Source organism: Monodelphis domestica, chromosome 2 (assembly GCF_027887165.1).
Source record: "Monodelphis domestica isolate mMonDom1 chromosome 2, mMonDom1.pri, whole genome shotgun sequence".
Lineage (NCBI taxonomy): Eukaryota > Metazoa > Chordata > Mammalia > Didelphimorphia > Didelphidae > Monodelphis > Monodelphis domestica.
In genome coordinates this window covers 123475235-123494648 of record NC_077228.1, presented here as the reverse complement: position 1 = coordinate 123494648, position 19414 = coordinate 123475235, and the positions used below count along the sequence as shown (strand labels likewise).

Genomic DNA, 19414 nt, shown 5'->3' with positions numbered 1-19414 from the left:
TGTGGCACTGGATAGTGCAGCCTCATCAGATGTCTGCAGTTTGGGATCTCTGTAGCACTGGGAAAGGTAGGGTGAAGTGTGGTATTTCACTCTGTTGCAAGCCAGTGCATCGAGTTTGCTGATGCAGCCTTGCTATCTGGAGTGTGTCTGTGGAGGGGAAGCTAAATAGCTTTACTTATTTTGAGTACTTGCTGTCCTGGATTTTGAGTACTTGGAGACAGATGAAATGGCTTTATGTCTGCCGCAGATTTTGAATTTGAAAAGGTTTGTCAAAATGGCTAATTCTCCCTTCTTTTTGTTCAAGTGACTCAGACATATTCTCCACAGGCATAGTTTAACAAGATGATAGAACCCATCATAATGCTAATACTAGCATAATAGTGGCCTAATTTATAATGAAATATAAACTATAACTCACTATAGCAGATACACAAGTAATAGAATCCAATTCACCTTGGAGCTTTCTGATGTCCCCTCACCCCACCCCAGACATAGCTTGGATGTTCTCTTTTTTCTTCTTCATGATTACTGCGTGCCTATGCTCACTTTCTTTTAACTGTAACAATGAGGATCAAGGATTGATGGATAATTGAATTCCTTTCAGGAAAGCCTCAATCATACAGTTATCTATGACCATACCCTTTCCTCAAATTCAAGAATCCTCATAAAAGCACTTGTAACACTGTTCCTAGAACAGGTGTGCGAATCCACTTCTCTAGGACTCCACAACCATAGCATCAAGACCAAAGTCACCCTTCTTCAGCACCCACAGCCTGTGGTTCCCAATGAACTTAAAAGTCCTCAGGGCAGGTTACTGTTTCTGCCTTAGAAAGTCAGGCACTTAGAATAATGCTTGGCACGTTCATTAATAATTTACAATCATTATTAAATTTGTAGTATGAAATAAATTTATATTTACCTTATTTCTTTCCCTTGTCTACAGCATAGGTGCTAAGAAAAAATACAAGCTAAGAAAGAAGGAAAGTAGTAAAGACAATAGAACAGTTGGATGTAAGGATCACTTTTATTTAACTCGATATTCAAACCCCTGGGAAAACATTCACAACATGGCAACCTTCAAAAGACTTATTTGCACTTCACACATTAAAACTATACTGTAATTTTAATAAGCACAGCATCCCAGAACAAATGCTTAATACCTTTTAAATTTACAGTTACCATATTTGTAAATACCTGAAATCATATCCTGTTAAGGAAAAACAAAGAAATCACTATAAATAATTATCTTTTCTTTCCACTTTTTAATATGAAGACAAATATATGCAAAACAACATCTTTCAGCAACCAAAAGCATTAACTCAACGTTCAGAATCACAATGTCATGAACTAATAATAAAATTACCAAGGCAAAAGTTTCTTAGTTTTATTAGATCTGGGAGAAAATAGCCATGGTAAATTTATAAACAAGACAAAAATTAAGTTGGTTTCACAAAAATCTTTCCTTGAGTTACTATCATGTTTCATCAAACCTTTAGAGAAACAATGACCAAAGGTAACTCTGTATCACTGTAAATCATAAGCACGGTTCTAAAGATCCTTTAGGTGGGGCTATAGGTTTTCATTATTTGTAGTACAAATAAAGGTACAACTTAAGGTCCAAAAATAAGAATTGAAAAATTACTTCTGTCCCCAAGACAGAAAAATCCCTTTAAAAGAAGTTCGACATGCTGGGCTGTATTATTTGACATTATAAGTGTTTAATAATCAGAATATTACTGTAATATTTTTCACATACATAGCACCTTTCAAGTAAGGATCTCGAAGCACTTTTTAAACATTGTATGAATTAGGAAACAAGGGTCACCAAAACACTGTGACATGCCCAAAATCTCAATACAAGTTAGTGTTAAAATGACTAAAGGATCAAAGCCTGTCAGCTTCCACTCTACATGGAAGCATTCATGCTATCTTAGCATGCCACTCTTCTCTGAAGTAGTGAGCTGTTTCCACATGACACACAAACAAAATTGGACTTTTAAAATGTCACTGTTAATTGTGTTGTGTGTAATTTTAATTAAATCCAAAGAGTTACTAAACAATATGAAAAGCATAGTTAACAACCACCTTGCTCCAGTTAATCCCTTCTCTTAAAGACACTGAAATGAAGCCCATTTTAAATTGTAAAGTTTTAGTGTAAAAATTAACAGCATTGAAATCCAGTTAAATTAACTTTCATCACTCTTCAATGACATAAATGTCCATCCATATGGCTAGTGTTTTCATAAACTGTAATCCTGACCAGAAGAATCACTTTTCTTATGCCGAGGAGATGGGGTGGTCTTTGTAGGTGAAGGTGAAGCTGTACCAGGTGAATCAGTCCCTCCATCTGAAGTACTTGGTGAAGATGCCAGGTGAGGAACTTTCTTTCTTCCAAGGAACCCTCCCCCCTCAAATCCACCTTTCTTCTTCATCTCTACTTTGCTTTCCATTTCATCCTCTGAGCCCCTTTTCTTTGCTTCTAACCAACCTTCACCTATTTTCTGAGCTTCAATTCCTTCTCCTTCTCTTGAAACTTTTGCTTCTGTTCCAGGAGACTTTTTTTCAAAGATATTGCACTCTCCCATTGCCCACCTCATTTCTCCCTGTAATGGGCAAAGACTACTATTTTCAGGAACAGATTTCTCCACCGAATTTCTGTTCAAATTAAAAGTCTGGAAGTCTTTATAACTGTGAAAGCTCTCAGTTCTCCTTGCCCTTGCTAACAAAGGACTTTCTCTATAAGGCCTCACTGAGCCATAAGTAGCTGCTTCCTGGATGGTTTCATGGTGTTGAAGTTGAAGGCTAAAATAGATTTAAAAGAAAAAAATTGTTTTATTCAAGTTTATTTCTGTGACTTTGGGTACATATATTTAACACCAATTACTACAATGAGTAGTAACACTACAATGAGCAGGGTCGTTCATAGGCAAGCCAATCTATTTCAAAGATGTGAAACATTTGGAAAGAAAATTCTTTGCACCCATCATAAAATGGAACTAACATTTTTTAGATGGTAAGTTAATTAAGGGTGAGAATTCCAAAAAGATTTAATGAAGATTGTATCACTTTATGTTATAAATAAAGCAACTATAAGAGATGATTCAACCTAAATTTTATCTTACATTAATAAATGTGTCACTGGAACAATTAAGAACAAAGATAAAAATATGATATACCTGGGCAACAATTTACAAGAGAAGGTGAATGGGAAAAATCTAGTTGTCTCCAAAACACATATGACAAATTAAGATTCCAAGTCATTCATGTTCATATGGATACTGGGACCAGAAGGTCAACATCTCTTTAAAATATATTTATACTAGGGCAAGGGACATGAACAGGCAGTTCTCAGCCAAAGAAATCAAAACTATTAATAAGCACATGAAGAAGTGTTCTAAATCTCTTATAATCAGGGAGATGCAAATCAAAACAACTCTGAGGTATCACCTCACACCTAGCAGATTGGCTAACATGACAGCAAAGGAAAGTAATGAATGTTGGAGGGGATGTGGCAAAGTAGGGACATTAATTCATTGCTGGTGGAGTTGTGAACTGATCCAACCATTCTGGAGGGCAATTTGGAACTATGCCCAAAGGGCGACAAAAGAATATCTACCCTTTGACCCAGCCATAGCACTGCTGGGTCTGTACCCCAAAGAGATAATGGACACAAAGACTTGTACAAGAATATTCATAGCTGCGCTCTTTGTGGTGGCCCAAAACTGGAAAACGAGGGGATGCCCATCAATTGGGGAATGGCTGAACAAATTGTGGTATATGTTGATGATGGAATACTATTGTGCAAAAAGGAATAATAAAGTGGAGGAATTCCATGGAGAATGGAACGACCTCCAAGAAGTGATGCAGAGCGAGAGGAGCAGAACCAGGAGAACATTGTACACAGAGACTGATACATTGTGGTACAATCGAAGGTAATGGACTTCTCCATTAGTATCAATGCAATGTCCCTGAACAATCTGCAGGGATCTAAAAAACACTATCCACAAGCAGAGGATAAACTGTGGGAGTAAAAACACCAATGAAAAGCAACTGCTTGACTACAGGGGTGGAGGGGATATGACTGAGGAGAGACTCTAAATGAGCACCCTAATGCAAATACCAACAACAGGGAAATGGGTTCGAGTCAAGAACACCAGTGAAATCATGCGTCGGCTATGGGAGAGGGAAAGGTGGTGGGAGGGGGGGCGGGGAGGAAAAGAAAATGGTCTTTGTTTCCAGTGAATAATATTTGGAAATGACCAAATAAAATAATGTTTAAAATTAAAAAAAATATATATATTTATACTATTTTATTGAAAAGATATGAAAAATCAACATTCAAATAAATCTCTTTTTCTAAAAAGCATTTAAGCATGTCTCATAATAGGACCTACCTAGAATTGGATTCACGCAGGCGGCTATGCTGAACTACAGAAGTTGCTGGGCTGATATTAGGAGTAGCACATCGAGACGTGCTCAGGTCACACTGATCCAATAATTTAAGAAGTTCCTCTTCAGTCGGACCCCCTACATCTTAGGGAAACAAACATTCATTATCTTTTTTATTTTAATTTTTTAATTCAATTTTTTAATTTTAATAATTATTTTATTATATATTATAATATAAAAATTATTATTAATATTAATAATTTTAAATAATTTTAAAGCCTTTTTTTTTTAAATCCTTATCTTATGTCTTAAAGTCAATACTGTGTATTGGCTCAAAGGTAGAAGAGTCTAGGCATTGCGGTTAAATTACTTGGGTCACACAGCTAAAATGTGTGTGAGTCCAAATTTGAACCCAGGGCCTCCCATTTCAAGGCCTGGCTCTTAATCCAGAATCACCGAGCTGTCCTCATAATCCTTTTATTAGTACCTCATATGAATGAACAGTCTCCATATGGCAACCTACCCTTATCTTCACTTTTATTAACTATATCCATAGCAGTAGTTAAATCCCACATTTGAATGCTGCCATTGGCATGTCCAGTGAATAAATAACGTCGTGGCCTTGAGCCCATTCTGCTGGATCCTTCACATTCTCTCACAGTAAATGATGAAATTGTGGTACAATCAACAGCTTGGATCTCACATATTCTGAAAAAACAATTTCATAATTGAAATTAAGACAGTGTCACATATAGAAAGCCATTTACTCTAAAACATATACGAAAAAAATTCTCATTTCAAATAGCATTGCAATTGATACTCATAAAAGGAAAAATAATAATTTGAAAGGAGTACAAGAACAATTAAAAATTATAATAAAAATCAACTTAAGGGGGCAGCTGGGTAGCTCAGTGGATAAAGAGCCAAACCTAGAGATGGGAGGTCCTGAGTTCACATTTGATCTCAGATACTTCCTAGCTGTGTGACCCTGGGCAAGTCACAACCCCTCCTGCTCTTCTGCCTTAGAACCAATACACAGTATTGATTCTAAAATGGAAGGTAAGGGTTTAAAAAAAAATCAACTTAAAAAGAAAACAAAGTATAGAGTAAGGGACTGTGAGAAATCATTTAGGTCAGGTAAACTGTTATAAAATGGGGAAGATACGAAATTGCATAGTTCTCTAAGTTTAGTCTAAGAGGCTTACTATATATTTGGTATATATTTATATGTTAGATATAATCTTTTCTTTCTTTATCAAAATAAAATAATGCTGTCTATTTCTGTCCTCTCTTCTAAATTCTACAATAACCTCACTTTTTTGGTTGTCATATTTATATGTCTGCCTCAGACTCAACCTGCTTAAAACATAACATTTCTGAGGACACCACCTCAAAAAACAACCTCCAAATCATGCAACATTTACAAAATCCATGTCATCCACAACTCTTCACCAGTAAACATTTCTTAAGTACCAAGCACAGTCTCTGGCCACAAGGAGCTCACAATCTAATGAGGGAGAGAACAAGCAAACAACAAATGAGTTGCATATGGGATAGATAGGAAATAATTAATAGATGGAAGTTGCTAAAAATTAAAAAGAGGTTGAGGATTCCTGTAGAGGGTGGGATTTCAGTTGGGACTTAACCAAAATCAGTAGGCAAAGATGAAGTGGGAGAGCATTCCAGGAATGGAAGACAAGCAGAATAAATTCCTGGAGTCAAGACATGGGGTATCTTGTTTATGGGAAAGCAAAAAAAAAAAAGAAAAAAGAAAAAGAAAAGAAAAGCAAGTATCACTGGATCAAAGAGTATGGGGTGGCGAGTAAGGAATAAGAAGATGAGAAAGGTTAGTAGGTTATGAAGAGCCCTGAACACCATAAGATTTTCTATTTGATTGTGGAGGTAACAAGGAGCCACTAGATTTTATTTAGTAGCAGCAAGACAAGGTATCAGTTGCCAAATCTTACCTTTTCTCCACTCACAAAGCCAGTACCAGTTGAAGCATTTATCACTTCTCTTTTGGACTACTATAAAAATCCTTTTTTTAACCCCTTACCTTCCATCTTAGAATCAATACTGTGTATTGGTTCCAAGGCAGAAGAGTGATAAGGGCTAGGCAATGGGGGTTAAGTGACTTGCCCAGGGTCACACAGCTGGGAAGTATCTGAGACCAGATTTGAACCCAGGACCTCCCATCTCTAGGCTTGGCTCTCACTCCACTGAGCCACCCAGCTGCCCCCTATAATATCCTCTTAATTAGTCTCTGTGACTCAAGTCTCTCCCCAAACCAATCCACCATTCAAAGAGCTACCAAAATCATTTTGATACTAATCTGGCACTAATTCAGCAAACTCTAATGGTTCACTATGGATTCTTTATATTATAAACATTATGCATTTAAAGTTCTTCCCACCCTATCTTTCCTGCTTTATTATTCCACACACATTCTACAATGAAGTCATATTGTTTCCTCACGTGTCAACCCATTTCCATTTATATACTTTTCCACTACAGTATCCTCCATACCTAGAATAATTATCCTCATTTTCCAAAATCCTTGGTTTCCTTCAAAATTCAACTCAAGTGCCACTTTCTGAACAAGGCATTAACATGTCCTTAGCCACCCACTTCGTTGCTACTGCCTCCCTTTCTGAGATAATCTTCTATGTAATTTGTCTGTTTTGCAGTACCAGTATATGTACATACATTAGAATGCAAGTCTTTTCAGGACAGCTTCTGATCATTAATTCATAAGTTAATGACTGATAAATAACATTAATTTCTAACGCATTTGGCACTGTCCCTTCCCCAACTTGTTTCTGACATCTAGACTTCAAAACCATCTACCATCTACTTTTCACCCTTTTTGTGGGTAATCTTCTTTCATTATAATGCTAGAAAGGTGACAGAATATAAGAAACTTGTAACAAATGCTTGTTTCCTTCCTTTCCCCATTGATAATCCCAGATGTTTTTTTTCAGGTAGATTTATTTAGAAACATCTTCATCATTTTAGGCCATAGTTGATTTTCTATACCTAAGTAAAAGATTTTATATGTACCCCTATTAATTTCTAATCTTGTAAATACAATCCCAACTGTGAAATAAAGAGGTCATATCACCTAAGTTCACACAGTGAATTAATGCCACACTTGTGATTAGTAATTATCTCTAGACATCTTATTACAAATACCTCTAATATGACATAATTTGATTCACAAGTGTTCCTAACTAAAGAATATCACATTAGTTAGCCATTCTGTGTTATCAAATTCCTTCCAAATAACAAAATCTTCACAAAAGTGATGGGACACGAACAAGTATGCACTCAACCAACCAAACATCAAATGTTTATAATGTGCCTTTTATATATCTAGTATGTTGCTTGTGACTGTATAGAATTCAAAAGTAACATGATATGTAATTCCTATATTTACGAAACAGCACCTAATCATAAAAAGGATAAAGTAAATAAATCTTAAAATAAAGCATTAAGCATCAAAACTAGTTTAAAAAATGGCAGTCAGTAAAACAGATTAGGAACAGGGCTCACAGCAACAAATGAATGTAGAAAAATACTGTCCAATCAACAACAACAACAAAAAAACACCCTAAAAGGTAGAGAGGATCATAAAAACTAAAATGGCCAACTTTTATTAAAAAACAATACAATTAAACTTAGAAGGAAAACAACCAATTAAAAGGGAGGAAACAGTTGCATAAAAAAAGCTTCTATAATCTATAATAAAAAGGGTCAAATATTACTGAAAGGCTTCTTGTTTAGTTACTGATTGTATTTTATAGCTTTTCGGTTTCTTTCATGTATATGATTCTATTAATCACATATATAAGACGAGGACATAAAAGTAAAAACCAGAAGTCTACTTTTTTCCAAGGAGTGTGCATTCTAATAGATTATATTGTTTTGTTGCTTTTTTAAAAGTTACACAATATGAAAATTGTAGTATTAACAATAGATGCTACCTTCTGACTATAATTCTATGAACCAGGTTTATTCTACTGCACCAAAACTACTTTGTTATTTTAAACTACGTGTGAAATTAATTTTAAAGAGCTCTATTTTTGTTTCAAAAATTAAATAACGGTTTTCCATTTGTATAAAACCCATGTAAATAAAAAAAAAATAACAACCTTATTTTCCATCTTAGAATCAATACTGTGTATTGGTTCCAAAGCAAAGGGCAGTAAAGGCTAGGAGATGAGGGTTAAGTGATTTGCCCAGGATCACATAGCTAGGAAGTGTCTGAGGGAGTGGCTGGGGGGGCTCAATGGATTGAGAGCCAGACCTAGAAATGGGAAGTCATGAGTTCAAATTTAGCCTTATACACTTTCTAGCTGGGTGGTCCTGCACAAGTCATTTAATCCCCATTGCCTAGCCTTTACCATGCTTCTGCCTTATAACCAACACACAGTAGTGATTTTAAGATGGAAGATAAATGTTAAAAAAAAAAGATGAAGAAATGTCTGAGGCTAAATTTGAACCCAAGACCTCCCATATCTAGGTCTGGCTTTCAATCCATTTAGCCATCCAGCTGCTCTTACAAACTGTTAATTAATTATTCTGATCAAATATCAAATTTGTTCATGATAGCTCATTGTCTCTTTCTTTGCAGTAATTTCTCTAAAGGATTACCTACTCCTTTCTCTGGCTTGTTAATTTCATGAACACAGATATTCCCAAAGTAATACAAATATAAATTTTATAATTTACCTCTGTTACCATACAGAAGGCCTGGTTGAGTATAATATAGTACCATCATTTGTATTTACAGGAATGGAATACGGAGGAGAAACAGATTAGAATTAAGTAGGGATGTGAATTATTGCTTTGTAACAATTTGTTCTAATATGACACCAATTTTAATGAACATTTGGCAGCTTCACTGAGGAGGCAAAAATATTAAATCACAATGACATAATATTTATTGGGATAATAAGTTGGCCTCTAACTACATTATAATCTCCTAATGCTATTTTGTTAAAAAACAAACAAGCTGTCAAACGGTGAACTTGCATTCTTACAAACTATACTCTTGATTAATTTCTTTAACAGATGCTTATGATTGCACATTATGAACCACTGGTATAAGGAAGATGGATTATCTAAGAGTTTTATTCATTACAAGATTAAGTAACTAGATTATATGAAATCAGTTAATGGTTTCAATACCAAAAATATTATTTTTTCAAAGACTGGCAATAGTTTTATTTGTAGTTCCTTTTTTAAAATCTAAAAGAGTTAGATGGGTTGAGATAAGGAGAAATTTTAGAGTACGAGGAGATTTTCATATTTATATAAATCTGTTACACATTACTATAATATTGACAGAAAAAATCTAATTATTAGAATAGATTTTATTCATATTATTCTCTAGCTCTTATTTGGAGTTTAACCACAACAAATTAAATGCTCCCTGAAGAAAAAGGTAATCTGTTTTCTTTCCCATTTCAAGTGTTAATAATAAGGAGTAGACAAATTATTCTTTCAGATTTCATTAAAATAAAACCAGTTATTTTAGAACTATTTTGCATGAGTTCCTGGAGGTAGCAGGTACCCAGAATGGATGGTAGAAGGGCAGAGAGAATGATAGAATCAGCAAGTCGAAGGCAATACAATAGTTAAGAAGAACCACGGAAGGAGAATGGAGGGAAGACAGCTTTTTCAATTTAGGACAAACTTCTACAACATAAGGCTGCTATTGTCTGATATTACTTCCCTCATAAACTGTTACTCCTAAAATGGAAATGCAGTAGAAAAAGGACAAGGCAAAAGCTACAAAGACAATAGTACTGAAATCAGGCAAAAGCAAATCCCATGAGTGAAAGCAAGAATTAAGAATGAAAAAAAAAAAGCTCACTGACCAGAAAATAAAAAATCAGCTAAGTTCAAAAAGGCTTAAGAAATAGTGAGGTGGAGAAATTAAGTAACTCTTTTGAAAGAGGGTGTTGCAAAAGAAAATTAGTAAAAGTCAGAGTTGAGGGAAAGAGATGAAACGCTAAAAATAATCATACTCCAAGAAATAGTTATTCTAATTACTAGAATTCAAAGTTTCATAACTATCCAACTTCATGAGATACTCTTTGAATTTGTTATATTTTATTTGCATTTTGCACATCTCACTGCAAAATGTGCCACTCTACAATCATCTTCCCAGTTGAATGTTCTCTTAAAACATTAGTTTTGCCCTGGAGAGAGTTAAATGAGTTGATGAAAAGTGACATTACCAGAACCAGGAGAAGGGTATATACAATAATAGCAATATTGTACTATGATCAACAGTGAATGACTTAGCTTTATCAGGAACAGAATGATCTAGACAATTCCCAAAAACTCATAATGAAAAATGATATCCATATCCAGAGAAAGAACTGATGTAGACTGAAGAACACTATTTTTAATTTTATTTCCTTCATGGGATTTTTTTTAAGGTATGCATTTTCTTCCACAAGACTGATATGGAAATGTTTTGTAGAGTTGTACTTATGTCAAATTGCTTACTATATCTCAGGGAAGGAAAAAATTTAGAACTTTTTAAAATGAATGTTTAAAATCATTTCTTCATATAAATGGGAAAAAATTATTGAAATGACAAAAAATAGTGATTTGCTCATTTATAACACTGATTATCTTTGAGTATTGATAATGAGTTAAATGGGGACTGATTTGGGGATTTTAGAATGAATTAAAAATGCATCCCATTACAATTAATTTTCATTACATTTCTGATCACTCTACAGAGGGCCTTTTCAAGCACAAATTACTTTAATAAGCCTATGAAAGGTTTTAACTCCATAACTGAAGAGAAAAAAAATTTAAGGCAATAAAATATTTACAATATATACATTAATATATTAAGGAGGGAGACATTGATTCCTGCCTAAATCAACATAGGAGGTCCATAGGAAAGGTCTGTAATATCAGGGTGAGATTAGGGCCAAAGGGTGCCAAGAGGATTACTTATTACCAGTAGTAGTCCTTGAAAGTGGCTGCAATAGCAGCAGCAGCTTTGGGAGCTCACATGCTAGATTGGACAACTGGTCAGAAAGAGATTACAATCAAACATTTGTTGGCATGGGATGAAACTCTTATTGCGTATAAGCAGTTCTGGGTAATAGTCTTAAGAGTAGAGAGGAGTACTTCTGAGCATTCAAAAGGGAAATGGGGTCCTTGTCATAGTTTGGGGGCCAACAAGCCCTCCTAGGGCTAATGATAGCAGAAGTAGGGGAAGAACAAGAGACCTGCTGGTTAGAGTTCCAGAGTCAAGTACTTGCAGCTTCCGGGAACCAGGCCCCTTTCCTGGGAAAAGACTAAAGTGCAGAACAAAAGTTAAACTTCTCCCCAGATCACATCACCTTAGAAGCAGCAAAAATGTGTAGATGTTTAAAAATAGCTCTGAAAACAAAAAGAAAACTCCTGAAGCTTAGGAAAGTGTTTCCTCCATCCATGTTGCAGAGGCAAACTATATCTTGAAGCTTGAAGTAAAGAAATATCCTAGAAAAAGAAACAAATGACAACAAAGAATTTGGCCATAAAATGCTACTATGATATCAGGGAAGACAAGACAAACTTAGAAGAAGAAAACAATGTAAAAACAGCTATAAGCAAAGCCTCAAAGAAAAATGTTAACTGGACCCAGCACAATAAGAATTCATAGAATTTTTAAGAGATAAAATGACACTCTTCTGCTTTGATTCCAAGACAGAAGGTTTACAAAAAAAGAAAAGGAGATGGGAAGCAAAAGGAAGGGAAGGGAAGGGAAGGGGAGGGGAGGGGAGGGGAGGGGAGGAAAGGGGAAAGGAGGGGAGGGGAGCGGAAAAAAGAAAAAGTGACAGAGAAAACTAGGAAAAGAAATGAAAGTGATGCAAGAAAAGTATAAAAAGAGAATTAACACTTTAGTAAAAGAGGCACAAAAGAAATGAAAATACCTTTTAGATAAAGAAATGGACAAATGAATAGAAAAAGAGGTAACAAAAGCTTCATAAAGAAAATAATTCCTTAAAATGTAAGCACAGGCTCCAAAAAGACATCAAGAAGGATAAATGAATAAGAAACAAAAATAACAGAAAATGTAAAATATTTTAATGGAAAAAACTGACTTGTTTCTCCTAAAAGATTGATAATCTCATAATAACATTAGATAAATAATTTTATAAGTATTGGGGTGACCTAGATGGCTCAGTGGATAGAGAGCCCAGCTGGAGGATCCTAGGTTCAAATCAGATACTTGTATGACCAGTCCAGGATCAAAAACTATTTGATCCTGGACTGGTCACTTAATCCTAATTGCCTAGCCCTTACTACTCTTCTCTCTTGGCACCAATACCCAGTATTGATTCTATAACAGAAAATAAAGGGTTGTTTTGTTGTTGTTGTTTTTTAATTACAATAGCTGAAAGCAAAGGTTTAAAAAAAATCACTCAAGGGAGTAAATGGCTTTAATGAAAGGGAGGACTTAAAGCAATCCTGAAGAGAAGCCCAGAGCTGAATAGAAAATCTGACATTCAAACACAACTCAAAAGAAGTATTAAAAAAGGAAAACATAAAAAGAGTTATCATAAGGGATTCAATGAAGTTCAACTGCTATATAAGAAAATTATAGGGGGGGGGGGGGAGCTGGGTGGCTTAGTGGATTGAGAGTCAGGCCCAGAGACAGGAGGTCCTAGGTTCAAATCTGGCCCCAGATACTTCCTAGCTGTGTGACCCTGGGCAAGTCACTTGACCCTCACTGCCTAGCCCTTACCACTCTTCTTGCCTTAGAACCAATATACAGTATTGATTCTAAGACGGAAGGGTTTAAAGAAGGGGGGTTGAGGGAAGAATGATACATGTAACTACTACTAAGGATTATTAGGGCAGTTAGGAGTTTATTATAAACAGAGAGCATAAGTTTGAGTCAGTTACATTGGGATAATCTCTTAAAAAAAAATCAATGTAGGAAGATAGAGGAATACATAAAGAGAAGGGAGAAGGAAGAGGCAGAATGGGGTAAATTATCTCACATGAAAGAAGGAAGGTAGAGAATGGGAGGTAGTACTTGAATAAAATCTTGAAGGAAACCAGAAATTTCAAGAGGTGAAGGTAAAGGAGAGAAAGATATGCATTCCAGGAATGAGAGAGTAACAGGGGCAAAAGCATAGAGATGGGAGAAATAGTATGTTTCATGCTCGAAACAGTCAGGAAGCCAACTTAGCTGGATCACAGAGTGTACAGAAGGGGAGTATGTGCAATGTTCATGGCTAGGCAGCACCAATGTAATAAAAATCATAATAGCAACCATATTAACTTACAAATCTAGTGTTAAACCAGTCAAAATATCAAAGGGCAAAAAGTGACAAAATAACATTCATTATAGGAAGAACAAAAACTCTAGACTCTCAAGGGCTATCGTGGAAAAAAGTGGGAAACAAAGGGGACAAAGACACCAAATTATTTTATAAAGTAGTTTAACCACCAAAACTACTGGATCAAACTAAGAGGCAAGAATCAGAAACAACTAAAATAAAATAAATAAAACTAGAGAACTCATTTTGTAAAAAGAACACTTGGGTTTGGCAGAAATTATGTTTAGATAAACCTATGCTACAATAAACTCAAAATATATTCTGAAGGTCACAGACTAGATAAAAAATTAGAGGACAACCAATATCTTTCACCATTTTGTCTGACTTTCACAAAAGGTAGAAATACATTTTGTTTACATGAAAATGTAAAGTTTTTGTCATATATCTTTGCTAACTTTCAGATATTCAAGATATAAAATAATCAGCCCAAATATATAGAACTAAGAATAATTCCTTAATGGCAATGGCAACAAAGGAAATTAACAAAGAATTCTCAAAAGAAAAATGTAAAGCTATTACTAACCATATGAAAAGATTGCATCATATCACTAAAATGATTTTAAAAATGCAAACTAAAACAACTGAGTTTTTCCTCACTGCCAGCAAACTGACAAAGACAACAAAAAATGGGAACAGTAAAACTTAGAATGGCTATAAAGAGAACAGAAATACATTCTCTTTTGGACTATAAATTGCTCTAAACATGCAGGAAGCTACTCAAATTTATATGAAAAAAGTAATATATCATTACTCTCTGATACAAATATATCCCTCTGAAAGGCATATAAATTCACCAAGTAAGAAATAGCTAGAAGAGGTGGAAGTACAATAATATATGCAAAGCAATCCTTTTGGTAGTAACAAAGAAATGGAAAGAAAGTGGATATCTTTGGAATGGAATGGCTAAGCATGCTGAGGTACCTGAAAATAATGGAATCATTACTGTCCCATGAGAAACAATGACTATAATGACTACACATAAAATGATGAAAAGTGAAATAAATAAAATTAGTAAAACATATACATAATGATCAAAACAATGTAAATGAACAAAAAATTTAAATGACCATGCTTGCCACAAAGAAGAGAGATGGGAATACATTTTCTTTCTTTCTTTGCAGAGTTAGTAAACTATGCGGGATACCACGTAAGCTATCACATTTGCCTGATATATTGGTTAATTTTGCTAAACTGACTATTTCCTATTCTTTTCTATGATCCCTCCTTTTTATAAGGACTCTGAAGGTTGGGGGGGGGGGAGGGGAGAAGAGATATGGAGAAATGAAGGCTATATAAAAAAATGTTAATACTTTTTAAAAAAAATTGTACTCCATGTCTCACAGGATAAAACTTCCTGAATATTTGCCCTGTTACTTCTGAAAGTTACCTTTTTCCAGTAGATGACAGTCTTACAAAAAGCTTGTTTGTGATAGGAACAACTTTTTGGATAAACACTTGTTGATCATCTCTCTCTCCAAAAGGTCCTATAAAAAAGGAAATGGAAATATGCCCAAAGCATAAGTCAGAGAAAATTGAAATTTATCTTATTTTGCCATAATCATTAGCATTGGGGGAAAAACGTCTTTTCCCATATTAATCACAAAACCCACTGATTAAAACATTTCAAATATATAAGGACTATACTTGTGATTTTATTGAATGGGTTCTATTTAATCATGGTTGTACTACAGCTTTATAACCATTTCATTTTAAAAAGTTGACATAGTTCTTATGGAGTTTTTTTTTTTGGTATTAGGATGGCACTTTCTCTGGCATTTATATTCTTAAGAGTTGCTTAGAGAAAAAAAATTTGCTTAGAGAATTGGGAGGTGAAATGAATTGCTGAGGTTCACATAAACTAAGTATGGGTAAAATATAGGATATGAAACTAGGTATTCCTAGTTTCCAAATGGCTTCTCTATTCACTTCATATATTATTCCATTACTGATACTTATAATAGAAAAAGTATATTACTTTTTAAGTAATATTTTCTCCCTTTTCTCTTCCCCAGTAGAAAATCTAAGACTTTCAAAGTATATATACAATAGTTTTTCCAGCGCCATATATAATTATGTTAGAAACACAACTTCCAATCAATTTCCATAAAATATGAAGAACCATCTTTGGTAATGTAATCCTCACAGATACAGGAAACACCCTTGGCCTGGTAGGCCAAGATTATGACTTAACAAAAAAAAAAATTCTCAGTAGAAGACTCTTTCCTTTTTTACCATTATCTCTTTGTTCCATAACAAATAATATATCTGAATATACTCCTCAAGAACCAGGCCAAGGGGGCAGCTGGGTAGCTCAGTGGATAGACAGCTAGGCCTGAAGATGAAAGATCTTGGGATCAAATCTGGCCTCAGACACTTCCCAGATATGTGACCCTGGGCAAGTCACTTAACCCCCATTGCTTAGCCTTTACATAGTATTGATTCCAAGACAGAAAGCAAGGATTAAAAAAAAAAAAACAAAAAACAGGCCAACTTTTTTTCCAAATGATTATAAAGCTATACATAACCACCAGATTTTTCCTATCGTATTCTGTTTTCTGAAGATCTAAATCTAAAGAAAAACCAGCTCAAATCAATAATTTAGTAAATTAAACAGAAATTTTTATGTTAAGTCCTGAGATTATATTTTTAAAGGTAGTCCTGAGAGCTAATCATGCCCTGTGTCTTCTATAGCTACAATATTGTGTATTAAGCATTGTCGTAAAGAATTAATTCTGTTTTTGGAAGGCTGTAGAATATAGCCTCAGTTATAAAAGATTCAATCCTATTTGATATGCTAAAATTTGTTAAAGGGTAGGAAAGATTTAAATTTTCTAAAACAAGGTGAAACAAAGGCTTTTAAGGTTAAACCTGAACTAATAAGGAAATCTTATCAATAAAGCCATACCATTTCCCTAGCATTCTGATACTTAACTGAAATAATTTTCTATTATTTGATTGTTAGACTTGTGTGTGGAACATTGAGATATATCCCAATAAATTTCACACTTTAAAAAAAAAGAGAATATGGTGACAAATAATCTAAGGCTTTAAATTAAGAATCGCATCTAATTCAATAATAATAGAGACTGGATTATAATTTATTGATAAAAATTATATTTTAATATTTAATTATTATGAAATGCTTCAAGATTATAGTGATGAATATATACATTATATATAAACATAAACATCCTTTGCTTTCACCTCCTTTGCATTCCTCAAATCACTGTCTTGTGGTCTGTGAAAATTTTTTTCATATACTATATTCATATCTTACCCAAAAATCAGTTCTTTTGAGGTAATTTTAAATGCTAACAGGTCTAAACAATATAAGCTTTCAGGGAAGACACCTTTTATTCTGATTTAAGACCTTATGACATCTCTAAAACAGTCAAATATTTGTTTCCAAGTATTCAGTTAGCATTAACTTTTAAAGTCAGTTTAAAGGGGGGAAATTCAAAAGTAACTATTACTGTTGGGTATGTTTATTTTTTTTAAGTATTTCTTCCTAGGTGAGAAAATCCATAGAATTATAATTTTCAGAATTATCTTATGTAGTACCTTACACATAGTATATAATTAATAAATCTTTTTAATTAGAATGAATTGTTTAAAATAATTATAGTTTGTCATTTTAAAAGATAATTACTTTGAAACCTCAAAAATATATTTTTAAAGATATAAATCCAAAAATCTCATGTAAATCAATTCTAACATGTTCTTTCTAATCTTCTATCATTGCTGTAATTTCTGCATGTATAAAAAATGATCACAAAGGTACATTAGTTAGCCAATAGGTCCTACAGAACTCTTATAAGTATGGTGAGGCACGACTGCATATACAGAGCAGATTCTCATAAATGGTTCCTTGGGGAAAACAACATAACTGTTACTGTGAAATGTGTGAGTATAGAGAAACAAATCACAGTAACTTTATATACCTCCTGCTAAAATCAGATATCAGAGTAACAACAGAGACACGCTACACTATCTTCAAATGGCTTATACTACCAATGCCTTCATAAAGAATTTTAGTACATAAAAATAGATGAGCTTGCCTTCTAACTTATGTTGCTTTTTCACTAGATTAATTATTGACAGAAAAGCAAGTTATGCCAAATTTTAAAATGCCTCTCACTTTATCACAGCTTCAGTGTCTGAAACAATCTAAGGTAACAATCTAAGACTACATTACTAATCTAAGGTAACAATCTAAGACTACATTACTAATTTTAAATTTGCCTCCTAAAATCTGCTAGTATATAACATGTATAATACAAGGAAGGAAAGGATGGAATGATGAAAGGAGAGAGGGAAAGAAGGCAGCAGGCAGGCAAGAAGGAACAGAGAAAGGACAGGAGAAAAAGTGAGAGAGAGAGCAAGGGAGGGAAGTGAAAAGGAGAGACTAAGTTAGAGGTTGTTTTTAGTTTCTTTTTACATCCCTAGTACATAGAAGGTATTTAATTAATGTTTACTGATTAACATTTATTAATTTCTTACCATGAACCAGGCACTATACTTATGTACTAGCAACACAAAAACAAGCAAAAAGATTACCTCTGTGTCCTTAAGAAACTTATATTAAGATAGGGAGCTAAAAAATGGAGTGGGGGAAGAAGGTACCTGGTTCTGGGACATGATTTTAAGATATTGAAAGCAAGCCAACCTTAGCCCCTACACAAAATGGAGACTTCAGGAGGTACTTTCCAAGGGGAGAATGAAATTGGATATTGCAGAAGGATATTCCAAAGACTAAGAAATAGTATTTGTTAGAGAGAGAAGTCCCAGTTACTAAGAATAGTTCATGGATGAGACAGCAGGAGAGTCATTATTTTCAAGTCCAAAAAGAACAGAGCAAATAAAAAAGGGCCAAAAAGGGAGAGGAATGGAGATCCTGGCAATTGGGTGGGCAATATGGAACTCTAGCATTCTGTAGCTATGGCCGTTCTAGAGTCAGTTAGTTGATAAACATTTATTAAGTGCCATATCTATACTAGACACTTAGGAAATACAAAAGAGACCAAAAAAATTCCTGCTCACAAGGAGCTCACGGTCTAATGGGGAAGACAAGCAAACAAATTATTTACAAACAGGTATATATACAAGAGTGATAGGAAATCATTAAGAGGGGCTGGAAAATCGGATTTTTAATTGGGGCTTAAAGAAAGCCAGAGAAGCCAAAAGATGGAGATGAAAAGGGGGAAAATTCCAGGCTTGGGGAACAGTCAAAGAAAATGCCCAGTGAGAGATGGAATGTCTTGTTCATGGAATATAAGGAGGCTAATGTCACTGGATCAAAGAGTACATTTTGAAGAGTAAAATATAGGAAGACTAGAAAGGTAGGAGGGCACTAGCTTATGAAGGACTTTGAACATCACAGAATTTTGTATGTGATCCCAGTAGCCATGAAGGAGTAGATGTGAAAAGAGAACTAATAATACCATTTGGGTACACTATAAATTACTAGAACAGAAAAAGGCAAGGGATTAGAATAGTACGTATTGTTAGAAAATAAATAACAAGCACTGACGTACAATATAGTAGCTATATATATAGCACTTCAGTTCTGCTGAGGTAAAACAATTCAAGGGTCTGACTTGCCTTAGAAGCAATTTGATCCTTCAAAAGTTGTGGATCCTACAAAAGGAACTTTAATTATTTAT

General features: G+C 34.3%; 1 protein-coding gene across 2 annotated transcripts in view; it reads right to left on the bottom strand.

Moving 5' to 3' along the window:
- Window positions 1–1005: 1005 nt before the first annotated feature.
- Window positions 1006–19414, bottom strand: part of KCTD3 (potassium channel tetramerization domain containing 3) — a 94649-nt gene continuing 76240 nt past the window's right edge. For both annotated transcript variants that reach the window (XM_001367149.5, XM_056815923.1), the window contains 4 exons: window positions 15139–15235; window positions 4913–5097; window positions 4395–4533; window positions 1006–2802 (listed from right to left, as the gene is read on the bottom strand). In XM_001367149.5, coding sequence (XP_001367186.1) covers window positions 2241–2802; window positions 4395–4533; window positions 4913–5097; window positions 15139–15235 — 983 coding nt within the window. In that variant the 3' untranslated portion in view covers window positions 1006–2240. The remainder of the gene's footprint in view (window positions 2803–4394; window positions 4534–4912; window positions 5098–15138; window positions 15236–19414) is intronic.